The following is a 27,819-nucleotide window of genomic DNA, read 5'->3' as shown; positions in this document are numbered from 1 at the left end:
CTAGATACTAAATAATAGCATGGGTGTGACTCCACATACCATGCTGAGGTATTTTTAGTAAAGCAGTGCAAGGTGCACAAATGGATATTCGTCAGATTTCTTCAGATAATCGGTGTCAATGAAAGGTACATTCTGAGTTCTTATGGCTTACAGCATTGTACATTGTGCTGTTTGCCTTATGAAATAGGTTGCATGACTTGCTCATGTGGTTTTAAGTAGGGATGCACGATACCGATACTAGTATCGGTGCCGATACCGAGGATTTGGGTAAGTACCCATACTCGCCCAAATGCTCCGATACCTTCCCCGATTCCGGATCTTCAGGGCAGAGGAAGATTTCCTCTGACCGACAGTGCCGTAGGAGAACATGGAGCCAGCTTCCTAGGGATTCAGGAAGCCGGGCGGCAAGTAAAGACCCGGCTCCCTGATTGGTCCATGCTGATTTGCCGGGAAGCTGGCTTTCCAGCCAGTCAGCATCGAGCTGGCCGAACAGCCGTCTCCATGCTGGGAAGACGGCTTTCCAGCCAATCAGCATAGAGCCGGCTTCCCTGCCAATCAGGAAGCTGGGAGGCGGGTCATTACTCGCTGCCTCTCTTCCTGATTGCCCCGGAAGCTGGCTCGATGCTGATTGCCTGTTAGGCAGCCTCGATACTGATTGGCTGGGAAGCCGGTTTCCCAGCCAATCATCATCGAGCCGGCCAAACATGGAGTCAGCTTCCCGGGATATCAGGAAGCCCGGGAAGCAGGCTCCATGCCAGCGGAAGCATTGCTATCGGCGAGTACCGACAGCAAAGTATCGGTACTTGTACTTGATACCGAAAAATCGGTATCGGTGCATCCCTAGTTTTAAGACATCACCATCACTTATAATCGACCTTATTTGGATCTTACTGGGGCTTAGATGATTAAAGAAATTCTGCATTTACAATTCGTTCTCATATTGCTAACCAATCATATGACAAACCTTTAAATGTTATACCGTAAATAATGACCAGTTCTGGTTGGGTGGTGTTGGTTATGTACTACTGGATACTGGAAATCCCCTTTGGCTTGGAGCTAGTGATTAAACCATCACATATATCTGGATATCTTGCTGTACGAAGTCAATAATAAGCTGATTCCTCTGTTGAGGATTCAGGCTCCTGTGCTGGCATGTGCGCTGAGCCCACTGCATCCCAGCGTCAATCAGTCATCTGGGAAACTTGATCTACTTAGACCTGAACTTGGACACTAGAGGCATGACTTTGCATCTTCTCTTTTATTAATGACAATTATTGAATGGTAAAACAAGCCTGCATGTTGTCACAATGCTCAGGTGTACATGGCGGCTAAAGCTGATCATAGCTGGCACATATTTCTGCTGAAAAGTCAATCCTTTTAATTTGAAATCTTCTTTAAATTAAAGGGTAACTCAACTAAAAATGAAAAAAACTTAAACAAATGAATCTAGCATATATAATTGTTGTACAAGCCATTTTGTAATTTATTGTTATTAAAAATGACCTTTCCATTTAAAACTGTAGCTGCTGCAATGTTCTAAATCTATCAAAAGAATTCAATGCAATTTTGGGACCTAGAGGCGTTCCGTACATATTTGGTGTGCAGAACCCCCCCAGAAATGTAAATCCTTGCTTCTGTGATTGGATGACTAATTTCCCCAGGAGTCTACACTAGGATAAACATAGTGTACAGATATACCCCCTGCACTCCTTTAACCACTTGCTGACCAGGTGTTTACACCCCCTTCCTGGCCAGGCCATTTTTCAGTATTCAGCGCTGCAGTACTTTGACTGACATTTATTCCGTCATGCAACGCTGTACTGAAATGAATTTTATACCATTTTTTGGGGAAACATAGAGCTTTCTTTTGGTGGTATTTAATCACCACTGCGGGTTTTACATTTTTACCATATTCAGGAAAAATTACTGACATTTTTTTTTTACATTATGTTATAAAACATTTATTATTACCCCAGTTTTTTGGTAACATATAATAGACGGGGTCACGTCGGGTAAATAGACACCAAATATGCCAAGCTTAAAAATTGCGCGCACCCGCGAAATCGCAAAAAACTACCATACCCAAAATTGGCCATAGGCGACGCTTTAAAAACATTTACAGCTCATCAGTTTAGTGTTATCAGTGATTGATGGCCCTAAAATTATTGCTCTCACTGCGACGTTCGCGGCGATATGTAACATGTGCGGCGTAATGGGCACAATCGTCGTTTACGCAGGTATGCGCACCTGACGCATGTTTATGTAGGGGTGGGGACTTTTTAAAAAAAATTGTTTTTTTAAATTCTTTTTTATGTGTAACTTAAATTTTTTTTGGGGGGAAACGATAATTTTTTTTTCCCCACTTAACTTTATTGCTATCACAGAGGGGGCTAAGAACCCCCCACTATGTGATAGCAAAAGATGTGACAGGTCCTCTTTATGGAGACATCCTTGTATGTTAACAGGCATCGCTGCTTGTTTTAAAATTTGGTGTCTTTCCCGCTCGCGCGCGTCACGCCGCGCGCACAAGTGGCCGGCCGGGAGGTAGTTAAAGCACCTGGAACCAGAAGTAAATATGGTGCTCGCAGTGATAAACACGGATGGTGCCGTGCGTATTCAAGCTTGAGGAAGTAGAGGATCACCAGCACCATAGTCACGATGTCGCTCTGATGAAGGGACCCTGCGTGGCTCCGGAACTTTGGCTATCTGATGTATGTGATGCTGCGTTTCAATAAGTGAACACAAAGATTGAAATGATATCTTCTGAGTGCTGGTGATCCTCTACTTTCTTACACTAGGATACAAGTACATTTTGTTGGCATCCGTTGCAATAGCAATTTCATTTTTGGTGAGATACTCCCTAAGGGTTAATCACTAGTAAAGGGATGCCAACACTATACCTTTGCTCATTACAACACAAAGTCCACCAGCTGATGATAATTAACCCAGACCCTCCCATTCCGGAAATCGTTTGTAAAGGACATGCTGCAACAAACCGCTTTTTCTTCAGAACAGAAACAGGTAGGAAACTGCAACAAAATGTTTTAAAATCCTTGCAGTGTACATTGGTCACCCCGAGGGGATTTCATTTTTCTCAACAAAAGTGGAATTACTGTTTAAACGTTTTTGTAACTTCATATTAGATAAATCGGGGGAAGGTTAGAAGCCATGTAAGGTTTATACTGCTTGAAAGATTAAGGTGAGAGGTGTTGAATCCAAAGTTTAGTTCCTCAATGTGACGATTAGTCCATACAGTAGAGTACAGCGACTCTGGTCAGGCATCTCTCTAACACATCGCGGCCTCAAGCACATCGTGGACAAACAGTAGAAGGTGTAAAAAGGACAGAATTGTTACACTTACAGGGTTATTAACAAAAGGGTGAAGAGTTTGGAGAAGGCGGGAGAAGTGAACAATCTAGGACAACATAGCTGAACTGGAAAGTGAGCGGAATTGGAGAATTTTTCCAGTTCAGCTATGTTGTCCTAGATTTTCACTTCTCCCGCCTTCTCCAAACTCTTCACCCTTTAGTGAATAACCCTGTGAATGTTTAGGAGTCCAATATTATTTTTTTCATCAGAGAAGTTCAAAGACAACAGGAGAAGGAGTAATCACTACTAAACCAGCTTCTGATGAAAGCATTTGGGATAAAGGAGCCAGTTTATTCTTGAGTTGAATTAACCCCTATAAACCTGCAACATTTAAAGCGACACTAAACCCGGGAGTTAAATCTTAAAAATGCATTTAAGTACCTTAACTATTAATAAAAATGTATCTGATGTGTGTATCACTTGGCTGTAGATCCTCAGATCATCTCTGAATTGGTGCTGACACTGTCCTTCCTTCTGGAGGGGGGCTACCTTTGTTCCCCAAGGTCCCTGTGTGTGTTGTAAAGTAGTCACTGCTCCAAGCTTGCTCCCGTGATGCACTATACCTTCAATACAGATTAGCTAACTAAACATGAGATTGTAGTCCATTACGGGAGTGAGCTTGGAGTGGTGACTACTTTACAACACACACGGGGACCATGGAGAACAAAAGTAATCCCACCTCCGATAGAACAGTGCCAGCACCAATTCAGAGATGATTTGAGGATCTACAGCCGAGTGACACACAAATAAGATACATTTTTGGTAATAGTTAAAGGAGAACTATGGGGTCAGTGTTTTTCCCCATAGTTCTCCTTAGGGTAACGGGAGGACATAAACTAGCGTCCTCCCGTTACCCTAAGCTCAGTATACCGCGAGCTACAGCTCGCGGTATACTGAGACGCCAGAGCGGATCCCGACGTAGATGACGGGATCCGCCCAGCTGCGTGAGTGACAGCTGGCTCTGCCTATCTAGAGGCAGAGCCAGCTGTACCCGCTCCCTCCCCCGTCCGTTCTGCCAGTCAGCGCTGGCAGATCGGAGCGGGGAGAGGGGAATCCAGCCCTCCCCCTGTCACGGCAGAGAGCCGTGACAGGATTGAGAGGTGAGCGAACCTGGTATGTGTTCGCTCACCTTCCGATCTACTGAGCCGACCTGTGACAGTCTCATTGTCACAGGTCGGCTAGAACTATGAGGTGAGTGGAAATTACTCATCTCATAGTTCTCCTTTTAAGGTACTTGAATGTATTTTTAAGATTTAACTCTTGAGTTTAGTGTCACTTTAACTCCAACATTTAATTCAAACCCATCAGTTTAAACCCTGATGAATGGGCTTAACACATTGGCTTGTTGGCTGTGGATTTTTATGATGAAATGTAAATACTCTTGGGCTACTAAACCATTGGCGTGGCACTCTTTTTCTTCCTCCTTGTTCCATTATTTACCTACTGTCCGTGTCTTAGTTTGAAAGATTCACCCTCTCAGTTTGTCCTGGTTTCCACTATCATCAGGTCTAAAAGTGACGGGAAATAGACATGTGCAGGGCAGGAAAATTTGTTTCAGACGAAACAAATGAAAAACATTTGCATTCGTTTCGTCAATGGAAATACATTTTAATGCTGTTTGGAATTCAGAGGCAACGGGCCTCCGAATCCGAAGTCGCACAAAGAAACTGCAGCGTTCTGCGCATGCGTGCCGCCCTTTTGGAGTATATCTTGGTATACACCAAGATGGCGGCACCCGAATATGTGAGCGCCGCCATCTTGGTGTATACCAAGACATACTCCAAAAGGGCGGTGCACATGCGCAGAACATGGTGGCCGCCGATCGTTCTGCAAAAAACATCGCCTAACGCCACATACGTGTGGCGTCATGTGACATTCACCCCGCCTCCAAGATGGCAGGCATGCACAAAACGCGTCGGCGGCCAATGTGGCTGCCGCCCGTTCTCGTTATGAATTTTTATATGCCTGAATATCGTTTTAGTATATTCGAGCATATAAATAATTTGTTATTTCGGATTCGGACGAACCGCCAAATCAACTGAATTTCGTTGATTTGCAGTTACGTCCGTATCCGAATGCACATGTCTTATGGGAAATTCTAAAGTTTATACTGGTCACTTGAAAATCAATAGATGGGAAATCTACTAATGTCTAAGAAGGGTTTCTCCTCACTTCAGAGAGATTTCCTCTCTTCTATTCCCCCTTACTTTCGCCTCCTTTTTTTCCCCCTCTACATTTTAACCATTCCCTACTTCCGAAACCTAAAGGGACAGTTGTCTTTTATTTTTTTTCTCTACGAATAAAACCTCCCTCTATCCAGTGTTACTTACCAGCTCATACTACCAGCTGTAGTAGTTTAGTTTTTGTGCTTTTGTTGCTTTGATACTGAAGGGTTGGCTCTCCCTCAGGCTTATTTGTCTTCAGAAGCACAGCTGCATGATCTGTTCCCACTTCCATCCACAAGCCTTTACAAGGTCTCACTCAACCAGTTTTGTTTCATTATTAAATATGGAAAGTAGCAGGTGGAACAAAAGTAGGAAGCTCCAGTGGTATAATCTCAAAGCCAGGGAGAGAAATTAGAGGCTATTAGGCACTTAATTCCACAAGGAATGCCAGGAGAACCAAATACATTTTGGATTGACTACCAATTCTTCAATGCTTAAAGTGTATTTCCTCTGTTGCTGTCAAATTTGAGAAACCCCCTCTACAGTATATAGGTTTGTTATGTGTTCCTATTCACAAAGCATTACAAAACATATTTTAAAAATTCCTTTTTTAGATGTTTTGTTGCAGAAAGCAACATGGCCGAATCCAGGTTTTTCTGAGCACTTCTACAGTGATCTTATAGAAGCATTTAGGACAGAACTGTTTCTCTCAATAACGTCTTTAACAAATAATGCAGAAGCCTTTTTTAGGACAGGCAGTGTTCAAATCTACTTTACAAGTTATAATGAAGAAACCCCTCACAACCCCTCCTAACATTACACAGAAGGAGAAGCAAGTAGAAATGTTAACCCTTAAGAACTCCATTAAAAGTGATTTAACCTGCAAGAAGCATTTCTATATATTTTTTAGCTTTTGCATGTGAATGGGAACATGGAACAAATATAAAATAGGTGTTATCCCGATTTAGCTGCATAAGTGGAAATACCCTTTAACCTACATGTCAAGGTTGTTTTCCTGTTTTCAATGCCAATCTGATCTCGCATGCCGTCCTGTTATTTATGTCTGCCAAGGAAGGGTCTATGATCTGAATCTCTACTTTTTTTTATGATTCTTTTTCTTTTATATTTAAGGAAATATTTAAATGTGTGTCCTATAAAGTCATGAAATATCTGTACCTTGTAAGAAAAATAAATTTTGACTTTTTTTGTATATAACATTGAGTGTTATCTGTGGACCTTTCTATGTAGTCATATGTTTTGACTGTAAATAGAAATTCAACAGCCAACATCAGTCCAAGGCTCTTTGCTATCAGTAAATATATAAAGTATGGAAATACAGAGATTATGATTTTACTTGTATACTTTTACTTAGCGTGTTGGGAAATCCCCATGGGTTGCATTGGGGCTGCTTCAATTAAAACAATGCAAGCCATTAAATCAGCATATCTGTTGAATGACTTACAGAAGTGCAACTGACAACCTAAATGTCGCTCCCTTACCACTACAGAGTTCTTATTCTGGCTATGTGAATTTCAGGCAGTTCTTGATAAACTCACATTCCACAAAGTCGGATAGAAGTGAAATGTCAGGACCGATCAGCTGTTTCAGGGCAGAACGGTTCTCCTGCACATACCATCTGTGAAACCGATCTGCCCTGAAACAGCTGAGAAAGTGTAGGAATTCTTCTCCCTTTGCCGGTCACTGCCGAAAAAGTGGGCAGGGTTACGTTAAAATGTGTGACCACGTGACCGGTCACACATTCCAACCCAGTCACAATCTTTGATAGAACACTGGCACCCTTTCGGCCAGCATCCCTTGATCAGTTGATCTAAGGAGCCGGATGGAAAAATCTTCAAATGAACAGAAAGGGCAGCCAATGAGCTGCTGGCTCTTTTGGATATTCTGACAGTGGCTGTCAGCCGCCATTGGAATACAATGAAGACAGCGGGAGATTCCTCCATCAACACTCATAAGTGTTGATGGAGGAATCCGTTGTATTTTCTTTGTTCAGCCTGCAGGTTGAACAAAGAAAATTTTAGTGTATGGGCATTCTAGTGTTCTTTTTGTGCTCTTGCCCCTTAGGCCACATGGTGTTAGAGCTTTCTGCACTCTTGCCTTACAAAACTGAGGTTCTGAGTTCAGCTCCCTCAGAGTTTTTATCTTCTTTAAGCCTTTTATATTAGCCTATGTGTGTGATTTCCTACAGGTCACCATACAATACTTTACTCCAAAAACATACTGGCAGGTTATCAGGCTTTTGACTAAAATTGGCCATGAAGCGGGCTCCCAAGGGCCTCACGGCTGCCTAATTTGTCCTGCGGGCACATTACCTCACAGGCGCAGCCAGGTAACGCATGAGCTCTCAGTCCTGTCTGTCAAACTGAGAGCTCATCCGTTTCCTCGGTCCATCCAGCTCCCCCCACCAGCCAATGAGAAGAGACGTCACCCCTCCCATCCACCGCACCAAGATCTCAATCTGGCTGGGAGGGTAGTTTAGTGTCAGAGGCAGATTGAGACGTCAGCACCTGGTCCTGCACACTCTCCGCCCGCGAGACACGGCCCGCACAGTCCTGGCGAGACGTGGCTTAAACTTCCCTTGTAAGACCCGGTCCCAGCCTGCAAAGCCCTGGTAAGACTCTAGGGAGCCCTGGTGAGACCCTAGAAAGCACTATTGCTGGTGAGACTCACCAGTGGGGTATGTGGGGTCTCATCTATCTCGCCTATGGCCTTGCAAACTCTAAAGCCGCCTCAGCCATGGATAGTGTATGGGGCTGATTTATAAATCAGCCCTGATGTGTATCTGCATGACTGCCATGGGCCTATTGGATTTTGAGCTTGCCTGATAGGACTGAGTTGACCAGAGTGTATAAAAATATAAAAGATTTATGGCAATTTTATTAGGAGAGGGAGGGGATGTGTCCTTCCTTTTGAGTCATTCAGCTGTGTGTAATCTGATCACCTGTTGTTCAAGTCTATTCACAGCACAGCAGCAAACCAACCTCCAGACAACCAGCGTCTATTGCCTAGAGCCTCCCACCTGCGGGCTGCAAGTAGTACCGTAGCTATAAAATATATGTAATAGTTCACATTTACCTGCCTAAAGAATAATAAAGGATAGTTCATGCTTTTCTAAATTTGTTTCTGGTCTCACAGGTTGTCATGGATGACCTGTACACTCATTGCTCCACTTCTGTACTGTGCCTCTGTTATATACTGTGCTTCCCACTTGTTGTCATAATACATGTGGATCAGTAAAATAGAACAACTGTGGTCATATGAACTGTCATTATTGGGGTATTTTTTAATGGTTACATATAAAAAGAAACTGAACTCTGAAAGTTGTGCCCAAAAAAAGGCAGGCAGAGGGCAAATGACTAGTCATCAGTATTGCCTGTGCAGTTGATTTTACCCCATTATGCCTCATTCATACGAGAAATGGCCGGCACGTACAGCTCCGTGCTGCGTGTACGGCTGTATCGGTCAGCTCCCAGGAGGGACAGGTGCTGCGTTTGATTACTACGCAGCCCCTGTCTTTCTCTACGGGACTGCGCAGCCGTACGTGCGCTGACCCCAACTGCAGGTTCGTGCGGGTGTCCCAGCTCGGACACAGACAGGATCCATCCTGTCAGCGTACAAGTACAGACACCCGCACGGACGTGCAGGGCAGGTGATCGTAGGGCGGCCTAGGGCCCTGTAGTCCCATAGAGAAAGACAGGGGCTGCGTACTAATCACACGCAGCACCTGTCCTTCCCGGGAACTGCCCGATGCAGCTGTTTCTCGTGTGAATGAGGATTTACAGACTTGTAATGCCTTATTCTGAGCTGTTTAGGGGCGGTCAATTTGGTAGAGGCAGGGCTTTGCTTCCTCATGTCAGAGCCTCCAGCAAGGAAAACATTGAACAGAACAGTAGTGACATCACAAAATCTCCTAAGACTAGCAGTCAGAGGCAGCAGTGTCTTAGATCTCACACTGTAGGTATACATCTGTGAGACAGTACGTACAGGAGTGCCTAGGCAAACCTTGTATAGCAGGAAGTGCAATGCTATATTTGAGGAGGCATTCTAGACAAAAGTTACCTTTTCAGGGTACTGTTAGGGCACAATGAATATGTTCCCTATACAGCAGAACTTCACTTTTTGCGTTCAAGTCCGCTTTCAAAAAAAAGGATTGATTTTCTTCTAGCGTTCATTTATCTGACTCGGTATACTTGAACACTTTTCAGATTTTCAAAGCAAAAAGACTCATTAACAGAGCGTCCTTTTTTTCCCCAGATAAAAATCGTTATTTTCTTCCTTACAGTTTTTTCCTGCCGTGATTTAGATCACATTTCCTGGAATCGCTACAGCCGTATGTTGTATAGATACTACACATTAACTAATGATCTTATTAGCTGATGTTTCATGGTTTGGTACGACGCCACATAGGTCGATGAATTAAGTACTTCCATTATCTCTCCATAAGTGGTGTTCTTGACTGCTCTGCTGTCTGTAATTGACTTAAAGCACCTCAGTTCCATCAGCTGTTTCCATGAACTCCTGCATTAAAATACTTGTTCGTTGATTATTCAAAGCAATATGTCACTTGGTGTTCTAACGGTAAGCGAGGGGTGTATTTCTTTCTTTTCTTTTTGTTCCTCTTAAAGAGAACCCAATACAGTACATACACACAAGATAAGTGTTGTTGTTTTGACAGCTCTTACCCTATGACTGGTGAAATATGATTGGTGATTGTTGGCTGCTGCACACCATTGCTCTTTGCACTTATGTAAACTCCAGGCAACAAGTGCAACCAATTAACAAAGTGACACTATGCTTTGCGTATCACACGGCTGTAGATCCTCAAAACATCTCTGGGTTGGTGATGATACTGTCCTTCCTTCTGGAGGGGGGCTACTTTTGTTCCCCATGGTCCCTGTGTGTGTTGTAAAGTAGTCACCGCTCCAAACTCACTCTTGTGATGGACTACAATCTCATGTTTAGTTTTCTAATTTGTATTGAGATTGTAATCTATTGCAGGAGTGAGCTTGGAGCGGTGACTACTTAACAACACACACAGGGACCATGGGGAACAAAAGTAGCCACCCTCCAGAAGGAAGGACAGTGTCAGCACCAATTCAGAGATGATTTGAGGATCTACAGCCGAGTGATACACAAATAAGATACATTTCTGTTAATCGTTAAGGTACTTAAATATATTTTTTTATTTCAAAGTTTATTTTAGGTTTTTTCACACACATAGGTCCGTATACACAACTACGGGACCATGCATTATACATATCACTGAGTATACAGGCGATTAACATAAGTAACAAACTATTTTATACTCGGTCTTGTAGTTCATCATAGGCAATCAATATGTATCAATACAATATTACTAACGTCTACTTAGTTCAGAAACACAACATTCCATATTGGTATGCATTGAAAAGCATGATAACACAGAGTCCCAGTAGAGGGATAAAGAACAAAGGAAAAAGAGCGGGGGTGGGGGGATTGGGAAAGATTCAGAGAGGGTACAGGGCAAAAGGAGCAGCCCGAATGTGCCGCACCCATATGCGCAGTACGAGATGGCACCATGTACCACCTCATGATCACCTTATATGCTGGATGTACTTAAATATATTTTTAAGGTTTAGTGTAACTGTATGTTACTAATTGGTTTTCTGCTTTTGACTCTACAGCTGTGCTCGAATCAATATGGCTAACATGTTTTCTTAAAGCCCAACTCCAGGCTAATTTTATTATTGACAAAAAGATCCCCCAGCATCTTAAAAAGATACTCACCTTTAATCCGGAGCTGTCCACTGCAATACTTAATTTTTGCCACAAGATGTCCTCAGTCTTTCAGGTTGAATGACTGAGAAATTAATGAATGGAGGGCATCATAGGCCTAGTCCCTAAGGAGGCTTTACAATGGTGTCCTTTACATTTACAGTGTAAGGGATCTACGGTTCAGTCACCACATCGGTTCCACTCTGCATCAAAGAGGGCCAGGAGAGGAACAGGAAAGGAAGAGGACCCTATCTGTCTGTATTGCCCACCAGCATCCAATCAGATTCAACCCTGTACTGGAATACAGCAGTTGGAGACTGAAATGTTGAACTCTATTGTCATGGACAACCCAGTTCTTAGATGCTTTGACAGATGAGGAATTCATATCGGCGCCTTGATAATAAGCACCGATACCGGTGCTTTAAATTTGTTAATAGATTCAGCTGCTTGAGGTCCTGCGCTTCCAGGGGACCTCAGGCAGCATGCTGGGGATCTTAAAGGCAGTTGTCTTTGACAGCGCTGGTCCGGCTGCAGATCTCCTGCCCACAGAGACCCGCATGCAGCCCTGGTGAGACTTGAATGCAACCCTAGATGACTCCTGCACGCAGCCCTGGTGATACCCCCGCACAGCCTCATGAGACACCACACAGCCCTGATGAGCAACATAGAATAGGTAGCTTTATATTATTCTGCATTACTGTATAATAAATTGCTGAGATTTTTGTCATCTATAGCTGATGGTATTTTGCATTGCTATATAATGGATTGCTGGGATTTGTAGTCCTCTATAGCTGGTGCCTTTCTGCCTTGCTGTATAATGTATTGCTGGGATTTGTAGTCTTCTATACTGGTGGTATTCTGCATTGCTGTATAATGTATTGCTGGGATCTGTAGTCCTCTATAGCCGGTGCCTTTCTGTCTTGCTGTGTAATGTATTGCTGGGATTTGTAGTCCTCTATACTGGTGGTATTCTGCATTGCTGTATAATGTATTGCTGGCGTTTTTAGTTCCTGTACAGCTTGAAGTCAGTGGCAGAAATATCAGGGTCCCAGTGGATCCAGCTGTGACCAGGCCCTGGCGCTCCACCACTGTCCTAAAATCATTAGTCTGTATGGTTTTAAAAAATAAAATGGTTACATGACACAAAAAAAAAGTATTGGTAATTGGTATCGGTGAGTACTTGAAGAAAACTATCGGTACTCGGTCTGGAAAAATTGTATTGTTGCATTCCTAGCGGTACTGATGGTACGAACTTCTTCTGGTTCCCTGCATACGTTTACACAAAGTTTATAGAAGTTTACTTTATTGGGATTGATCGAAAACCCAATTTAAGGTGCAATTTTTCTTAAAGGAATTAATCAAACTTGAAGTTGTGAAAAGTGAAGTCTTGGACTGTAGAAGATCAGAATCAATTTTGTTATTAAAATGTCCTATCATTGAGCGCATTTGAGGCTGTTATGAGGAATCTGTGGCATTGCCTTTGGATCCGACCCTGATGAGCAGATAGCACGCCTCTGTGTTATGATCATTGTTTTGTAAGCCTGACGTCCACTGCTGATCTGCGGAGTACATCAAGTTACCCCTTATCTCTTCATCGCTGTTATTGATGTGCCACTTGCTGCATTGAGTCAGGAAATTATCCTTCCTCTGAGCTTTGTGTCTCCTCAGACTGATACCATTTCAACTGACTTTTATATTTTGTTAGAAACCATCTAACTCCTTTAACTCCGTATTTCCCAAAGTGTTTCCTAAGTCTGGGTTACACCATTTGAAAGGAAACTTGTGCTGGTATAATATGAATGCTGCTGTTTTTGGAATTTTATTTGAATTGCTGGTTGCTTGATGCATCTCAACTGAGGTGCCATGGTATTCTGGGGTGCCTTTTTGGTTTCCTCAGAGGTGCCTTGAATTCTACGCACAGTGTCATGCCTTTCCATGGTGCAGGCAGGCTGGCCACCAGCACTATTGTGGTCCCCTCCTCTCTCCTGATACTGTCGGGCGTTCGGTCCTGACTGTGAGTCATTTTGGTGTCACCCCTCCAATGGTGCCACCCGGGTGCGGGCCGCACCCCCCTTGTGACGCCACTGGTGAGATCCATTCAGAAAATGGACAGAAGTTCTCCATCCAGGTCTGCTCCACTTCCTGCTCTCTGCAATTGCTGCTGGGGCTCTTGATGTGATGGTAGGACTGTAATGTGAAGGGGGGACGGGGACGGGACTGAATACTCTAATGTGAAGGAGTAATTCTGATGTGGACGGGGATCTCTTGATGTGAAGGGGGAACTCTTATGTGAAAAGGGTGGCTTTGATGTAAAAGGAGTCTTAGTAATATCCCCTTAGCACACCGTACCGATGTACCCCAGGATCCAACGGGTGCTGGAATGACAGGTGGATGGCGCCACAGTATACAGTACAATCTAGAAGATGTGTTGTCCGCACTCCTATCTGCTTCGGAATATTATCTTTATTTATATTCCTTTAGCATGACATATGGATGCAACATTTCAGAGCCTCACAGGACCCCTTCTTCAGGCAAAGCGACACTACCTGAGGAAAGGGTATTATGAGGCACCGAAACATTGCATCCTAATGTGAAGGAGGGCTTCTGATGTGAAAAGGGAGCTCTTGATGTCAAGGAGGGACTCTGATGGGAAGTATGCTCATAAACGCGCATAATAAACACCAAGTTGTGCAGATTTTTCTGCCTATACTTCTCAGCTCCATCCAGGGGCACTAGTGCCATGCAAACGGCATCCACCCATCGTTAGTAAATAAACCAGTAGCATGCATGAACTTAAAGAGGAACTTGCCCCATATCTTCACTATAACAACAAAGGCACCTTAAGGCCTCATTCACACACAACGCAAGCAAAATTGTGTATTGTGTATATACACTTCTATACGAGCGTATACGTGTATATGCGTGCACTATAAGCAATCCCAGAATGCATCACTCGTAATGGGATTTTTTATGTGGTATACGCACGTATGCGCGTATACGCAGAAATACGCTGCATCTCTGTTCCATTCTGTTTTTGCGCATATATACGCTACGCAAATATACGGCTCTATACGCGGCTGTGTGTATGGAGCCATTTATTTGCATAGGTTGCATATGGTACAATACGCACGTACGCGCCTATACGCGCGGCAGTGTGAATGAGGCCTTAGAAATGTTTAGTAATGACAATCTGCAGATACATGCTTCTAGATAATTGCCGGCATTTTATTCTTTGTATACCTTCGTTTTCTTCTGACAGTGGACATTTTTACTAAGGGCAGATTAATTAATTTCCCTTTACTTCCTGGAACTCTGGCACATGTGACTAGGACATGTGACCATGCACATCATCTCAGGGGAGGAAAAAACCTTTCCCTGAGATCTTGTGAGATTACAGATGAGATTTCCCAGCAATGCCCTGCTGATGTAACCTTCCCAGGATGCAATGCTTGGACACTATTACATAATTTGTGCGAAAGTAGACCAGGAAGCAGAAACAAAAAAATTCTAAGTAAAATAAAAATATGTTTGTTTAGCTAATGAATGTAAGATGATTTCATATCAGCATTCAGAGCTGTATGCTGAGGTGATTTTTAGTCAAAGGTGGTAAAGGTCCATTTTAGGTGCCTGCCCGATAATTACAACCCCACCTGGAGCTCCTCTTAGGAGCCGGAGACTGCCAGATGACCCCGCTCGGAGCGCCGCCCACCGGAGCAGCAGTGACGCGACGCTCGGCGAGGTAAGTAAGAAGACTGACGCTGACGCTGACGCTGACTCGAGTATAAGCTGAGGGGGGCACTTTTCAGCCAAAAAAATGGGCTGAAAATCTCGGCTTATACTCAAGTATATACGGTATATCGGCTGCTAGGGGCATGAGCCAAAAAAGCTGAAATGTCCAGTGTAGGGGTAGGCAACCTCTGCACTCCAGATGTAATGCAACTACAAATTTTATTATGCCTGTCATGGTCAGAATCTTGCAATGCCTCATGGGAGTTGTAGTTTCCCTACAGCTGGAATGCTGAGGTTGCCCACCCCTGTGTTAGTGCTATGTGGTCTAACCCTTGAAGTGATGAATTGGTGATGCAGCTATGGAAAGTTCAGTCATAGCCTGTAGAAGATTGGACTGTGCAGGGAGCCGTGCCTTGGGGAGCTATGCTAGTGAATATATTTGGTTAATATGCTTCCCCCGTAATGCTGTTGTACGGATTTGCCGATGACACATTTTTATACCCATGGTGGAGGCGTGCGGGGATGAAATAGCTTGCAAGGATCATCAAGCACATTACACGGTAATTGTTGGCAGGACCGCGGTGCAGAAAAAAACTATTATTGCTCCTTCGACTCCGGAGATCATTGTTATTTGAACGCATTTCTATGAAAATACGCAGTGCTCGCTCGTCACTCTAACAAATGTAGCTTTGCCGGTTTCCTTCCCCCAAATCAACACTTTTACCTGGGTGGCTCATAAGAAAGATACACAAAATGGGGAAAGAAGTAAGACTTCTGTTTATACTGAGAACAGGGTTGGAGTAATAAACCTTGCAGGAATCTCCTGTGTGATTTATATTTTGGGGATCCGTCTTAAAGCAAACGTTTGCTATGTCTATGTAGGGTAAGGTCTCATTCTGACAAGCAAACAAGGGCAGATAGGATGCTGCCATTGATTCATACAGGGGCCCTACCACTACTATTTGCACACATTGGGTCCAAGGGGAATGTTTATTTTCTTGCAAGAATCTGCAGATGCTCACCAGCAAAAAAACATTCCCCTTGCACCCAATGCGTGCGAACAGCAGTTCAGGGGCCCCTGTACGAATGAATGGCAGCAGCCTATCTGCCCTTGTTTGCTTGTCAGAATGAGTCCTTACCCCACATAGATAAAGCACAGGTGTGTTACTGGTCAGATCACCATGCGAAGAAAAGGGGAAAAAAGTCAGAAAGAAAACGAATGCAGCCACCACATCTAAGGATCGGTAAGCTGCACTTTATTAACTTTTTGCTCTTGAGTTTAGATATGTTTTAGTAACAGGTTTGTTTTCATGCTCAGTCCCCCAGTACAACATCCTCATGTTCCCTTTGCTTTACCACCCCTCTGTTCAGCCACTGGGAGAAGATCCAAAATACCTGCCACTTTGGGGTATGGAGATAATGTGATTCACCCCATGTGCCAGAGTGGGCGATTGATCCAGTGCTGTCACATGGGGTTGGGCAGAAGTTCCGGTCCTGTAACATCCAACTGGAGTGACTTGGAGCTTATGCAGGGCTGAACCAAGTGATGAGGATGTACTCCTTGTGAGGAGGGTAGTTAAGTGAACCTTTTGGTTTTACCCTTCATGGGAAAAGCACAGGTTCACTTTAAAGGGTATCCCCCCTTTCCCCCCATTGAACTGCAGTACAGGGCTCAGAGCTAGAGAAGTCATTGTTCTCACTGCCCCAGGCTGAGCAAAGTTGGGCTGGTGTTCCCCTGCTCCTATTAAGTGTCAGACCCGGCCCTAGCAAATACTGCGAGTCTCTGGCTATAGCTTAGGCCTGAACATCATGGCGGACCAAGTGCATCCGGAGACAATGTGATTCACTCCATGTGCCAGAGCGGGTGATTGGTCCAGTGCTTTCACCTGGGTTGGGGAGAGGTTCCGGTCCTGTGAAATCCAATTGAAGTGACTTGGGGCTCATGCAGGGCTGAACTAAGTGAGGAGGATGTACTCCTTGTGAGGAGGGCAGTTAAGTGAACCTTTGGTTTTACCCTTCTAGCTAGAGAAGTCATTGTTCTCACTGCCCCAGGCTGAGCAAAGTTGGGCTGGTGTTTCCCTGCTCCTATTGAGTGTCAGACCCGGGAGTCTCTCGCTATAGCTTAGGCCTGAACATAATGGCGGACCAAGTGCATCTGTAACCTTTCCGAGGGCTGCTGGACACCACAGTACCATAGCCATTGCCTTACACTGGACAGAACAGGGCAAAGACAACGCATGGTACTTTCAGTGTCCATGACCGTGTCTACAACTGGTCAGAATGGACGGTGACATCTGTTACCAGAGACAGCTGCATGCTTCAAAATCTATATCACCACATAGACTGTCATTGTACTGGAGAGACTTCGCTGTTATCCGACTCATGGCTTTGTCAGTATAAAGATTATCATATTGTCAGACAGACTGCCATATCATCAAGGAAACTGGAATGTTAGTAGACAAGGTGCCAGTGTCCCCCAGCCTTGGCTTATTAGTGGTGTACAGATTGCAAGACCACTGACCGGGTGCAGGTAGTTCATTTTCATACTCCTGGTTTTACATCGCTCTTCGGTCCATTATATTGGAGAGACTCTCAAGATCAGTTTAAATGGACAGTTCCCAGCTATGGCCATAACACACAATGCAGTTTGATAGAGAACCTCTTGCCTATTTCAGCATTCAATTGCCCATCAACACTAAACAGAGAATCCCTACTCCGGGCTATTATATTTTGACAGCGGTGAGTGTACCCCAGAATACCCGAACCGTGACTTCAGCTGATTGGCAATTTTTGAACCAGCTCCTTCAACAAAAGTCCGTTGAGGAAACAAAATTTTGTCCAACCCTCCATGAAAAGGCCACACACTGCTCAAATTTCAGCCTAATCCTGCTGATTTAAGCAGTTTATGAGTCTTTAGCTTTGCAGAAGACCTCAAAAGACATCTGAACACCCAAGCTTGAAATATATTTAAAGCCAAAACATTTTAATTGGGTCTTTGCAGGCAAAGTGTTTGAGTGACCACTGCCAGTACACACGTGGATACCACAATTGGATATTAGAGGTCATATTTAAGTTACTAGCATGGAAAAGCTCTGAGTGAGGGTATTCTATGGTGGAAATGGTGGCCCTTAAAACGGTGATATCAGCCAATGGTCAAAAAGAAGACTTGAAGTGCAGGATGGTGATCAAGAGACAAGTGCCACCATTCTGGGATCAATGGGACATGTTGTGGTTGGCAAACCAAGCCTTGTAGGATCATCCATAGCATAGACTGTGGAGGTGTAACCTGTCATTCACGGGGAGGTAGACCACACAAGCCTCCTCAGACTGGTATTCTATTCCAGATGATTCTCCACAAGCACCACACATTGACTCTTTTCTGGTGGATCTCTAAACTCTTGGGCCATACTCTTCTCTTGGTGTGCCCCCATTGCATGTGCTTTCCTTCACCATTGATAGAACCTTACTAGGCTTCCAGCTTATTACCTAGGCTTGGGCAGGTAGGTGCCTCTTGAGCTGGTCATAGACAGCACATCCTCTGTGGTTTCTCAGCCCTTCACTAGTACCACGGGAACAGTAGATCACTAAACTCTCTCTTACTGGACTTTACTGGGGGGGGGGCCATCTCACTCACAACAAGTCACCAAGGCAAGACCAACTTTTGGTCCCCATTTAACTACTGCCCACGTAGAAACACTTAGTCACTGTGTATCAATTGACATCTAGATAGAAGTGAGCCGTGTTAAAGTCTACATGTTGGTGGAAAAGAGTCTCAGCACCCATGTGATCCAGAGTGGGCCCTGTGCTAGAGGGCCCCTGTGCATTTACACAGTCTGCACAAATGGTATGTCCACTCCTGTGAGAAATGCAAGCCACCTTCAGGTCAGTTGCAATGTATTACATTGTTTGTGGGTTTAGATACTTTGAGCCCATTCACACCAGTGCGCACGGTACTGTGTGTTGTGACAATGCATTACAAGGTTTACTTCTTTTCTTTTAACTTTCAGATGTTACACAATTACCCTTTATTCAACTCTATGCACAACAGAGCATTGCGGTATAATATGTTGTGTGTTGAGTAAATATGCAGACATGATACATTGACATACAACGCACCTGTAGGGTGTGCACAGGACACTGGAGGCTCTTGTGAATCTCTGTGAACATTCGTTCTGTGCAAAGAGGCAAAAAGGAAGACTCTTAGTATAGACAGGCCCCGGGTTACGAACAAGATAGGGTCTGTAGGTTTGTTCTTAAGTTGAATTTGTATGTAAGTTGGAACAGGTACATTTTTTAAGTATAACTCCAGCCACAAAAAATGTTTTTTTGCTTTGGATAGCATAGGGAAGGGTTAACCCCCCGTAACATTTTGCTTTGCTGTGTGTGCCCCTGTTCATAAGATTTCACCTCACTTTCTGTCCCTGTGACAATTGCTTTTTGAAAATGTGGGGTTTAGCTTCAGTGGAGACACCTTTTTCCCATGATGACTCTTACAGGAGTGGATTTCCCTTCCTAGGGGTAGATTTCCTCTCACTTCCTGTTGTCTCAAGGACAGGAAGTGAGATTAAATCTTTCAAATGAGGATACAGACAGCAGTAAAAACCTCACAGTGACTTGAAAGAAGAGGTGGGCACCCCTCGCCTGCACGTCTAACAAGAACCAATTTCCTGTAATGTACGTACAGCACTATGAACCAGACCCAAAAAGGCGGGCACTCCTGGTTGGCACGAGCACGGTAGTATTACAACTACCCCTGCGGTACAGTAATCGCCTCCGTTTGTAAGTAGGAGTCGTATGTAACTCGGGGGCTGCCTATATAGTTTCTTTTCAGGTTGCATGTAATGTTACGTAATGTAATACCTCATTATGGCCACTAGATGGAGCAGAAAAGGACGGGAAAGGGGTATTGATTTCCTATGCTCTTGTGCTCCATCTAGTGGCCATAATTAGGTATTTTCTGATTGTTACATTGAACATGAATATAACATCTTCTGCAAATTATTGTTTTTGCCTTTGTTCACACAGAATGAACATTCAGAGATTCACAGGGTGAATGACTCTGCAAATTGTTTATAAACAGACCCCATAAGGTCACAGGAAGAAGCGGACGTGGGCACACGGGTGGCTCAGACAGGTACGAGAAGGCAAATCGAAATCGCCAAGAGGACAGGACAGCTCAGTAAAAAGGGGCGGGGCTGAGAGGAAGCCTAACCTTCCAGTGGCTAGGTGACGACTCCTCAAGCGGGCGTGGTAAGGGAGCAGTAGGGCGGAGCTAGAGAAGTATGACCTAAGGCAGGGCGGGGCTGTGTGCAGAGTGGGAGGGAATAGGGCGGTCGAGTACGGAGTGGGTTGGCCCAGCGTGCCTGGCTGTGGTAGAAAGATGCGGGCTATGGAAATGAGGGGGGCGGAGTTAAGGCGGTGTAGTAGAGTCAAGGTGGAGCCAGTGGGGGCGGTCTGATCCTCAGGGCGGGACTAGGGACACTCCGAGACCCGCAGGAGGGGTGTACGGAGCAGATCGAGTCTCAGGGAACAAAGAGCCGGAGCTGGGGAGCATCAGCACCAGGATTCCCCGGGCATCGCCTGCTCCGTGCACCCACATACCCACACCCGCAGCGGGTTGACGATGAGCACAGCACACCCAGGGAGCAGGAGCCGTCTCAGGGCTAATTCCGGGTAACAAGAAGAGAATGGATCGGTGGGGGCGAGCTTAAGCACCGATCGCCCGTGTACCCCCCTTCCTCCTCCCTCCCCGAACCCCATGAGAGCCAGGCCGCCGTTGTGAGCTCCGCAAACATGGCTGCTGTCATCACCTACAGCCCACCGTGGTGGGTGAACCTCCTGCACCGACTCCCCCATCTCAACCTGAAATGGGAGACCCTCAGTGGGGACTTCAAACCTGAGGACCCCGATTACCAGCAGGTGAGACACCTGTGACAGTCACGTGACTGCATGGATCCATCAGTTTGTATACATTGTAACAATATATATTTATATTATATACATGACTACCTGGCTGTCTGTGTGAGATCCTGCACTGCTTTCCACTGACGGGATGCTCATCCTCCTGACATCATCTCATTCTTTTGTTCTACAACTATATCGGCTTGATGTGAATATTCATTTCTTGGCTACCCCCAACGCCCCACAGTCTCTATTTACTGACATTTCCTTGCCTTTTATTTTTGGGGATCATCCCCCCGTATTTATATGAGATGGTGTCAGATTAGGATACAATGGCAGGAAGTGGCTCCAGGGATGACCGTAGGTTGTTCCCCAGGCAGGGAGTGAGTGTGGCGTTGCTTGCGTCTACTCCCCCCAAGCAGCTTTGGGGAAAAATTGTACATAATGGTCTAGATCCCAAAATCAACATTTCGCCGTCTCTATCATCCAGACAATTCACCCAATCGCCATCTCCGGCGTGATAGTATTTTTATGATTTTTGTTTTTCCCTTTTGTCTCCGCTATGCCCTTTTTTTCCATTTTTTTTTTTTTTGCATACATCTGTATATAGTTAACGACGCGTGCTGATGAAGATGTCCGCCAAAAAACCCAAAATCACACTCAATATTTGTGATTCCTGAAAATGGCCGACATCGTAGCCGTGCCGGGGCTGCATCTTCCAGAGCTCCATGTAGTCCTATAGACGTTATATTGTGTATATCTCTATGTATGACGGGCTGATTGGGGTAGATGGTGGAGATTTTATTATTATTATTATTATAATGGATATATATAGATATATGTTTTTAGTCTTTCACATTGTCTTATGGATGGACACCTGTATTTATTAAAATTGGAGAAAAGCATAAAGTACGCAGGTTGTCCATAGTCGGCCCGTTCAGTTGCCTGCGATTGAAAAAGAACATCAAATGAGACCTAATTGGCCGATAAGTGGAACGTGTCCATTTTCCCAGTTTATAAACCAGCTGTGTACGGGGAGACGGCTTTGGCGTTTGTATTGCACAGGTGTGCCAGTCGGCGTGCTTAGATAACGCCTCGTCTCCGGTGATCGGGCAGGAAAATTGATGCTTGTTGTTCGACCCTCTTCAGAAATTGTCTGGAGGTGTTGGGTTTGAATACAATTCTTAGAGGGCTGTTAAACACAGCAGCCTCGGCACTCCTGCTGCGGTGGAACTACAAGTTCCCTGAGGCATTGCAAGACCGACAGTCACAGGCATGACTCCCATGTTGCAAGCTGGGATTTGTAGTTAAATTACAGGTGGAGGGCCGGTGTTGCCCACCTCTGCTTTAAACTAACAGCAGCTTAGTCTAATACAAGTGTTTGTGCTTTGTAGAGAACCCAGGTGGATCCGTCTAAAACCCTGGACTTTGCTCTGGCATCCTAAAATGCAGTGCTGGGGGACCTTGGTGACTAACACTGGGGATATTCCTGAACCTGGGTACACACAGGAAGCATCTGGTCATTCAGTTGGGGCAAAAACTGTGAAAAATGACTGCATTGTAGACCCAGTGAAGGCGGACAGATCTCTCACGAGTAGGCCTGGTCAGATTCTTATGAGGTTGCCCTACTCGTAATGAGTAACTCAACTTAAAAAAAGATTTCTTGTTGGGGACATCTAGAAATGTTAAGCCGTACCCGGAATATGTGCCCTTTTGTCTTGAACTCCTAATAAAAAGATAGCAGAGCACTTCTGGTATGTGAGGGAACCCAGGTACTTGGTGCCTACAGCCTCATAGATCTCACACTTCAGATATACTGTACCTCTATGGCACTGCTGCCTTTACCAGGCTCGGGAGATTTGGAGTTGTCACTACTGTTCTGCTCACTGTCCTCCTTGCTGGAGGTTCTGAAATGGGGAAGTAAAGCCCTGCCTCTGCCAAGAAGACCGCCTCCCCACAGAGGCACACTGCAGAACAAGACATGGTAGGTTTGTAATGGGCAAAAGATTGACTGTAGGGATACCACAGGCAATGCTGGTGACTAGTCCTCTGAAAGCTGTGGCCAAAAGAAGGCCACAGCAGAGGTTTGAGTTCACTTCCTCTTGAAGTTGGTTACACACGGTACAGTCTACTTTAGATGGGTTACCAGTAGACTCTAGATCAGGGGTGAGCAACTCCGGCCTTCCAGCTGTTGTGGAACAGTCCCATGAGGTATTGCAAGACTGGAGGTTGCAGGCATCGCTCCATGTAGGCAACAGCATGATGGGATTTGGACTTAAAGCACAGCTGGAGGACCAGATTTGCCCACACCTGTTTTGAATGGATTATCATAGACAGTAACAATGTATTGCCTTATCTGTAAGAAAAGTCAAGGCAACTGGACTTGCTGTATTGTTCTTGAAGATGTTTGTGACACTGGTCACTGAAACGTCTTCAAGAAAAATACAAGTCCTGTTGCCTTGACTTATTTTTTACAGATATACCATGACCTGGATGAATGAGAACCTTCAGACATTTGTATTGCCTTGGCTTGCTTGAACAATCTGTTCAGTTTATTCAGTGTTAGATGAACCCCAGGAGCCAGGTCGCCAATTCTCCTTTAAAAATTCCACCTGGTGGCTAACTTTTTACTTTTTCTCTAGTTGCCAATGGAGCTGGCTCCTAAAGCAAATCTGCTGGCTCCTGGATTGGATAGACTGGCTCTTAAATTCCATATTCCTTCTTCCACGTCTGAACTTGTATACTCTTAAACCAGCCATACACTTGAAGATTTCTCATTCAGCCCGCTAAATCCATTGATTTCTCCATGCATATGAGATGGCATGGATGGGAAAATCTCCCCTGCCGGTTAGTTGGTTTGTTGAGCTGGGTGGTGTAGATAGTAGGGATGCACCGATAGCGGGTTTTTTGGTGTTGAGTACGAGTAACGATATTTTGCTTTTGGTACTCACTGATACGGAGTACCGATACCAGTGTTTCTGCCGGCATGGAGCAATCAGCATAGAGCTGGTTTCCTGGCCAATCAAGAAGCCAGGCGATGAGTAATGACCGGCTTCCTGATTGGCTGGGAAGCTCAATGCTGATTGGCTGGAAAGCGGGTTCAATCAGCATTGAGCTGGCAGTTTGGCCAAGAAGTCGGCTCCCGGGCCAATCAGCATCGAGCCAGCCGCACAGCCGGCTCTATGCTGATTGGCTGGAAAGCCGGCTTCCCGGCCAATCGGGAGGCGGGTCATTACTTGTCGCTCAGCTTCCTGATTGCATGGAAATATGGCTCCATGCTTCCCTACGGCACTGCCGGTCAGGGGAAATCTATCTCTGACGGGTAGTTTTGGTATCGGGGAAGGTATCGGAGCATTTGGGCAAGTACAAATACTTGCCTAAATACTCAGTATCGGCACTGATACTAGTATTGGTGCACCCCTAGTAGACAGTGCTACCGACCTGATCAAATCTCATCCGATTACTGCTGAAATTCCAACCATGTATGGCCGGCCACCTGTAGGCAGATTCTCACACTACATTGTTGGTACTAAATCTAATGACGATTCTGCAATCAGATTGTAATGTGGGTGACAACATAGAGGGTGATCCTTACAAACCATGTTTTGTATGAAAGCATTATTTGTAACATTGAGGCAAGAAGTGGCCCATGTTGGGCTTCCCTGGAGAGTAATGACAGTTAAATATCGGAAGTGCTTGTTCTTCCTTCATACAGAGATAAAGGTGCTTATGGCACGAACACCCATGGGGCCCATCGCAGCGTTGATCACAGTGTGTGCTGCTGGCAAGACAATGCATTGGAGGATGGGAATGTCATTCTCTGTCTGTGGCCAGCTGTAAGGGGTTAATCTCGATCTCCTGTTGCCTGCAGCACATCTGTTTTCTTGGTTAGGTTGGTTTGAAAACACAGAGAGATAAACTGTGGGCTATGGAAGGCGGTTGGGGGATGAGGCTGTAAAACTGCTTAGCTGCCAGAGGCAAAGACAGACAGAATTGCAGTAAGCTTCATTTAGACACTGTTTTCTATGTAGCAGAGGAACGAGGCTGGAGCTAAATCTGCTGACCTTGATATGGAATCTCTAGTGGTATGTGGACAACTAAAACGGGGTCACTTCACCAAAAACTGATATTTCCGAATTTAGTGGAAAGGTCTCCCTACCAGAATTTCCAGCCACAGCCATCATGACAAGAGATAAATGATGGTGTCACATTCCCTTGTGAATTCCCCATAACATGACGTGAGCTAAAAGTTGGGGCATCAAACAGCAAGAGATTGACACCTTTGTCATTGCCTTAGGGATGGGAGGGGGAAACTCCTGCAGATGCTTGTCTCCAAGACACTTTAAAGCCGGGCCAAATCCCAGGAGCCAGGTAACCAATGCTCCTTAAAAATTACAGCTGGCACCCAACTTTTGAGGTTCTCTAATTGTTTTCAATGAAGCTGGCTCCTGGACAGACTGGCGCATGAATTCCATTTTAATGTGCCCACCTCTGACTTAAGTGGGTTTTTCAGGACATGATTGCCCACCCAAAATTATAACATTGGCTTGGTGGAACTATGGTGGTTAGGTGAAAGTGGTCCTTGAAATTGAGGCTTTGCCTAGCAAAGAGTTTCAGCACTGTAAAGATATCCAGGCAGGGATGCACAAATTCCAGGTAGCCAATGGTCCTTAAAAACTGCAGCTTTTGTCTATTGTTTGGGTTTCACTCTTGTTATTGAAGTTGGTGCCTAAAAAAATAAATCCTTCTGCCTTCCAGATTAAATTGTCCACCCCATACCTAAAGATATAAGGCAATGAAAGTCAGATGTGAGTCTATGTAGGTGTCTATCGCACACCATATGGATAAGTACCTCAATGCCCTTAGTAGACTAGAGGGATGGTTCCTCCAGCACAGTGCCTTGAGGATGGGGTCTTGCATGGTCCCAAAGCATAGATTGATGTTTGTCTTTTATTCAGACATTAATGAAAAGAATATAATGTCTACAAATAAAGGTGTTCTGGTGGAAGTGTCTTCATGTACACCTGATTTGGCTCCTTACAAACACATGTTCCTCATTCCTAATCTTCCCCATGATACCTCCTGCCCAAGTCTTCCCAGGCAAACCGTTCAACCGCCAGGAAGGATTTTACTGGCTGGGCTCTATTATTTTTCCATCTGTACATCTGACACCTGCAGAGATCCTGCCTCTCCCTCTTCCTCTACTACACCTGAGCTCCCATCTGTCTGCTACAAAGGTACAAACCTGCTGGTTCGCCCCATGGAACTTTGTACAGCACAATTCATCATCTACATTGTGCATGCATGGCTGGCCACGTTCTAGTCTGTACGCACCAGAACCTTCTGTAATCTAACTTCATTTAATGCTGCTTAAAGAAATACCTGTCATGACAGAATCATGGAGGCTTCAAGTTGGATAGCCCAACGTTTAGCCAAGAATGAGAATTCAGAAGATATCAGCTGCCTGGCTACGATGACTCAAACAAATACTGCCACTGCTTGTGGACTGGCTTGCAACCCTGCTCCCTCTTAGGAAGGGACTCCTCAGCTTTGCCAGGTGTTAAGCTTCATCTATACATCATAACACTATCTCCATTGCACACCAGACCTGTATACACCAAGGTGCGGAGTGCTGAAACAACTGGATGGTGCCACAGCAATCCGTTAATAAATATGCACCCAGCTCACCGTGATCTTCTGCAAAAAGAACCTCCACGTTCGTTCAGCATGTCCTACAGCAAATCGGAATCGCCAAAAGTGACCTACATACAGTATAAATAAAAAAAAGCAATTTGGCTGGAACTGCTCGTTTAGGTCTAGAGTATCTGGGAAAAGGGCTTTTACTTACCTTATCCCCGCATCCTCCAGGCTACAAAACCGGAACCCACAGACTCTTCTACCCTCGGTGATGTCATCAATACAATGCAGAGCTCATAGCCATGTATTTTATATACTGCCTGTCCATAAAAAGTCACCACCTGGATTAAGCTAAGCAAATAGGTCGGAGCTTTCCATTGGATATTTAGTCTAGGTTCTGCAACGTTATGTGCCCAAAAATTGAGGTCAGCTGCCTACCTGAATATACTGACTGACCAGGTTTTCCAATCAATGGATTTTTTTTCTTCCCTGATGGCACTGACATATTCCAAGATGACAATGCCAGGATTCATCAGGCTCAACGTGTGAAAGATTGGTTCAGGGAACATGAGGCATCATTTTTACATATGAATTGGCCACCACAGAGTCCAGACCTTAACCCTATTAAGAATCTTTGGGATGTGCTTGAGAAGACTTTACACAGTTGTCAGACTCTCCCATCACTACAAGATCTTGGTGAAAAAATGAATGTAACTCTGGAAGGAAATAAATGTTGACATTGCATAAGCTTATGGAAATGATCGTGAATGCGTGCCGTAATCAAAGCTAAAGACGGTCCAACAAAATATTACAGTGTGTGACTTTTTTTTTTTTTTGTGGACAGGCAGTGTATGTGAGGATGCTGAGGGACAGACCACAAGCTGGAGTGTATGCGGGTACGGTGACTGCCGATTGCCAGGGGAACAGAGTAAAACTGCTTTACCCAGGTACCCTAGACCTGAACAAGCATTTAAAACGATCACTTTATACTCCCCTTGCACTGAATCTTTTAAATACAGTTGCAGATGACTGGGATGGGGGACTGGAGGTTGGCTTTAAATCTCCCAGTAGCAAGAATTTAAACTCTCTCATATATCAATAGACCTAAATGAATATTGATTTGTGAGTGACATTGAGTGACCAATCATATTTGCAGCTCAGATTAGAAAATAAAAAGGGGGAATTAGATCTGATATTGTCAATACAGCTATTATTCTTCATAGACATTTGTTGTATAGACGTGTAT

General features: G+C 44.7%; 1 protein-coding gene across 4 annotated transcripts in view; it reads left to right on the top strand.

Moving 5' to 3' along the window:
- Nucleotides 1–20,507: 20,507 nt before the first annotated feature.
- TTYH3 (tweety family member 3) overlaps nucleotides 20,508–27,819 on the top strand; it is a 113,592-nt gene continuing 106,280 nt past the window's right edge. For all 4 annotated transcript variants that reach the window (XM_018555463.1, XM_018555462.1, XM_018555465.1 and 1 more), the window contains exon 1: nucleotides 20,508–20,954. In XM_018555463.1, coding sequence (XP_018410965.1) covers nucleotides 20,829–20,954 — 126 coding nt within the window. In that variant the 5' untranslated portion in view covers nucleotides 20,508–20,828. The remainder of the gene's footprint in view (nucleotides 20,955–27,819) is intronic.

The sequence above is a fragment of the Nanorana parkeri genome, unplaced genomic scaffold (assembly GCF_000935625.1).
Source record: "Nanorana parkeri isolate BGI_ZX_2015 unplaced genomic scaffold, ASM93562v1 scaffold197, whole genome shotgun sequence".
Classification (NCBI taxonomy): Eukaryota; Metazoa; Chordata; class Amphibia; order Anura; family Dicroglossidae; genus Nanorana; species Nanorana parkeri.
Note: the sequence above shows the minus strand (reverse complement) of the source record. Positions and strands in the feature narration are given on the sequence as shown.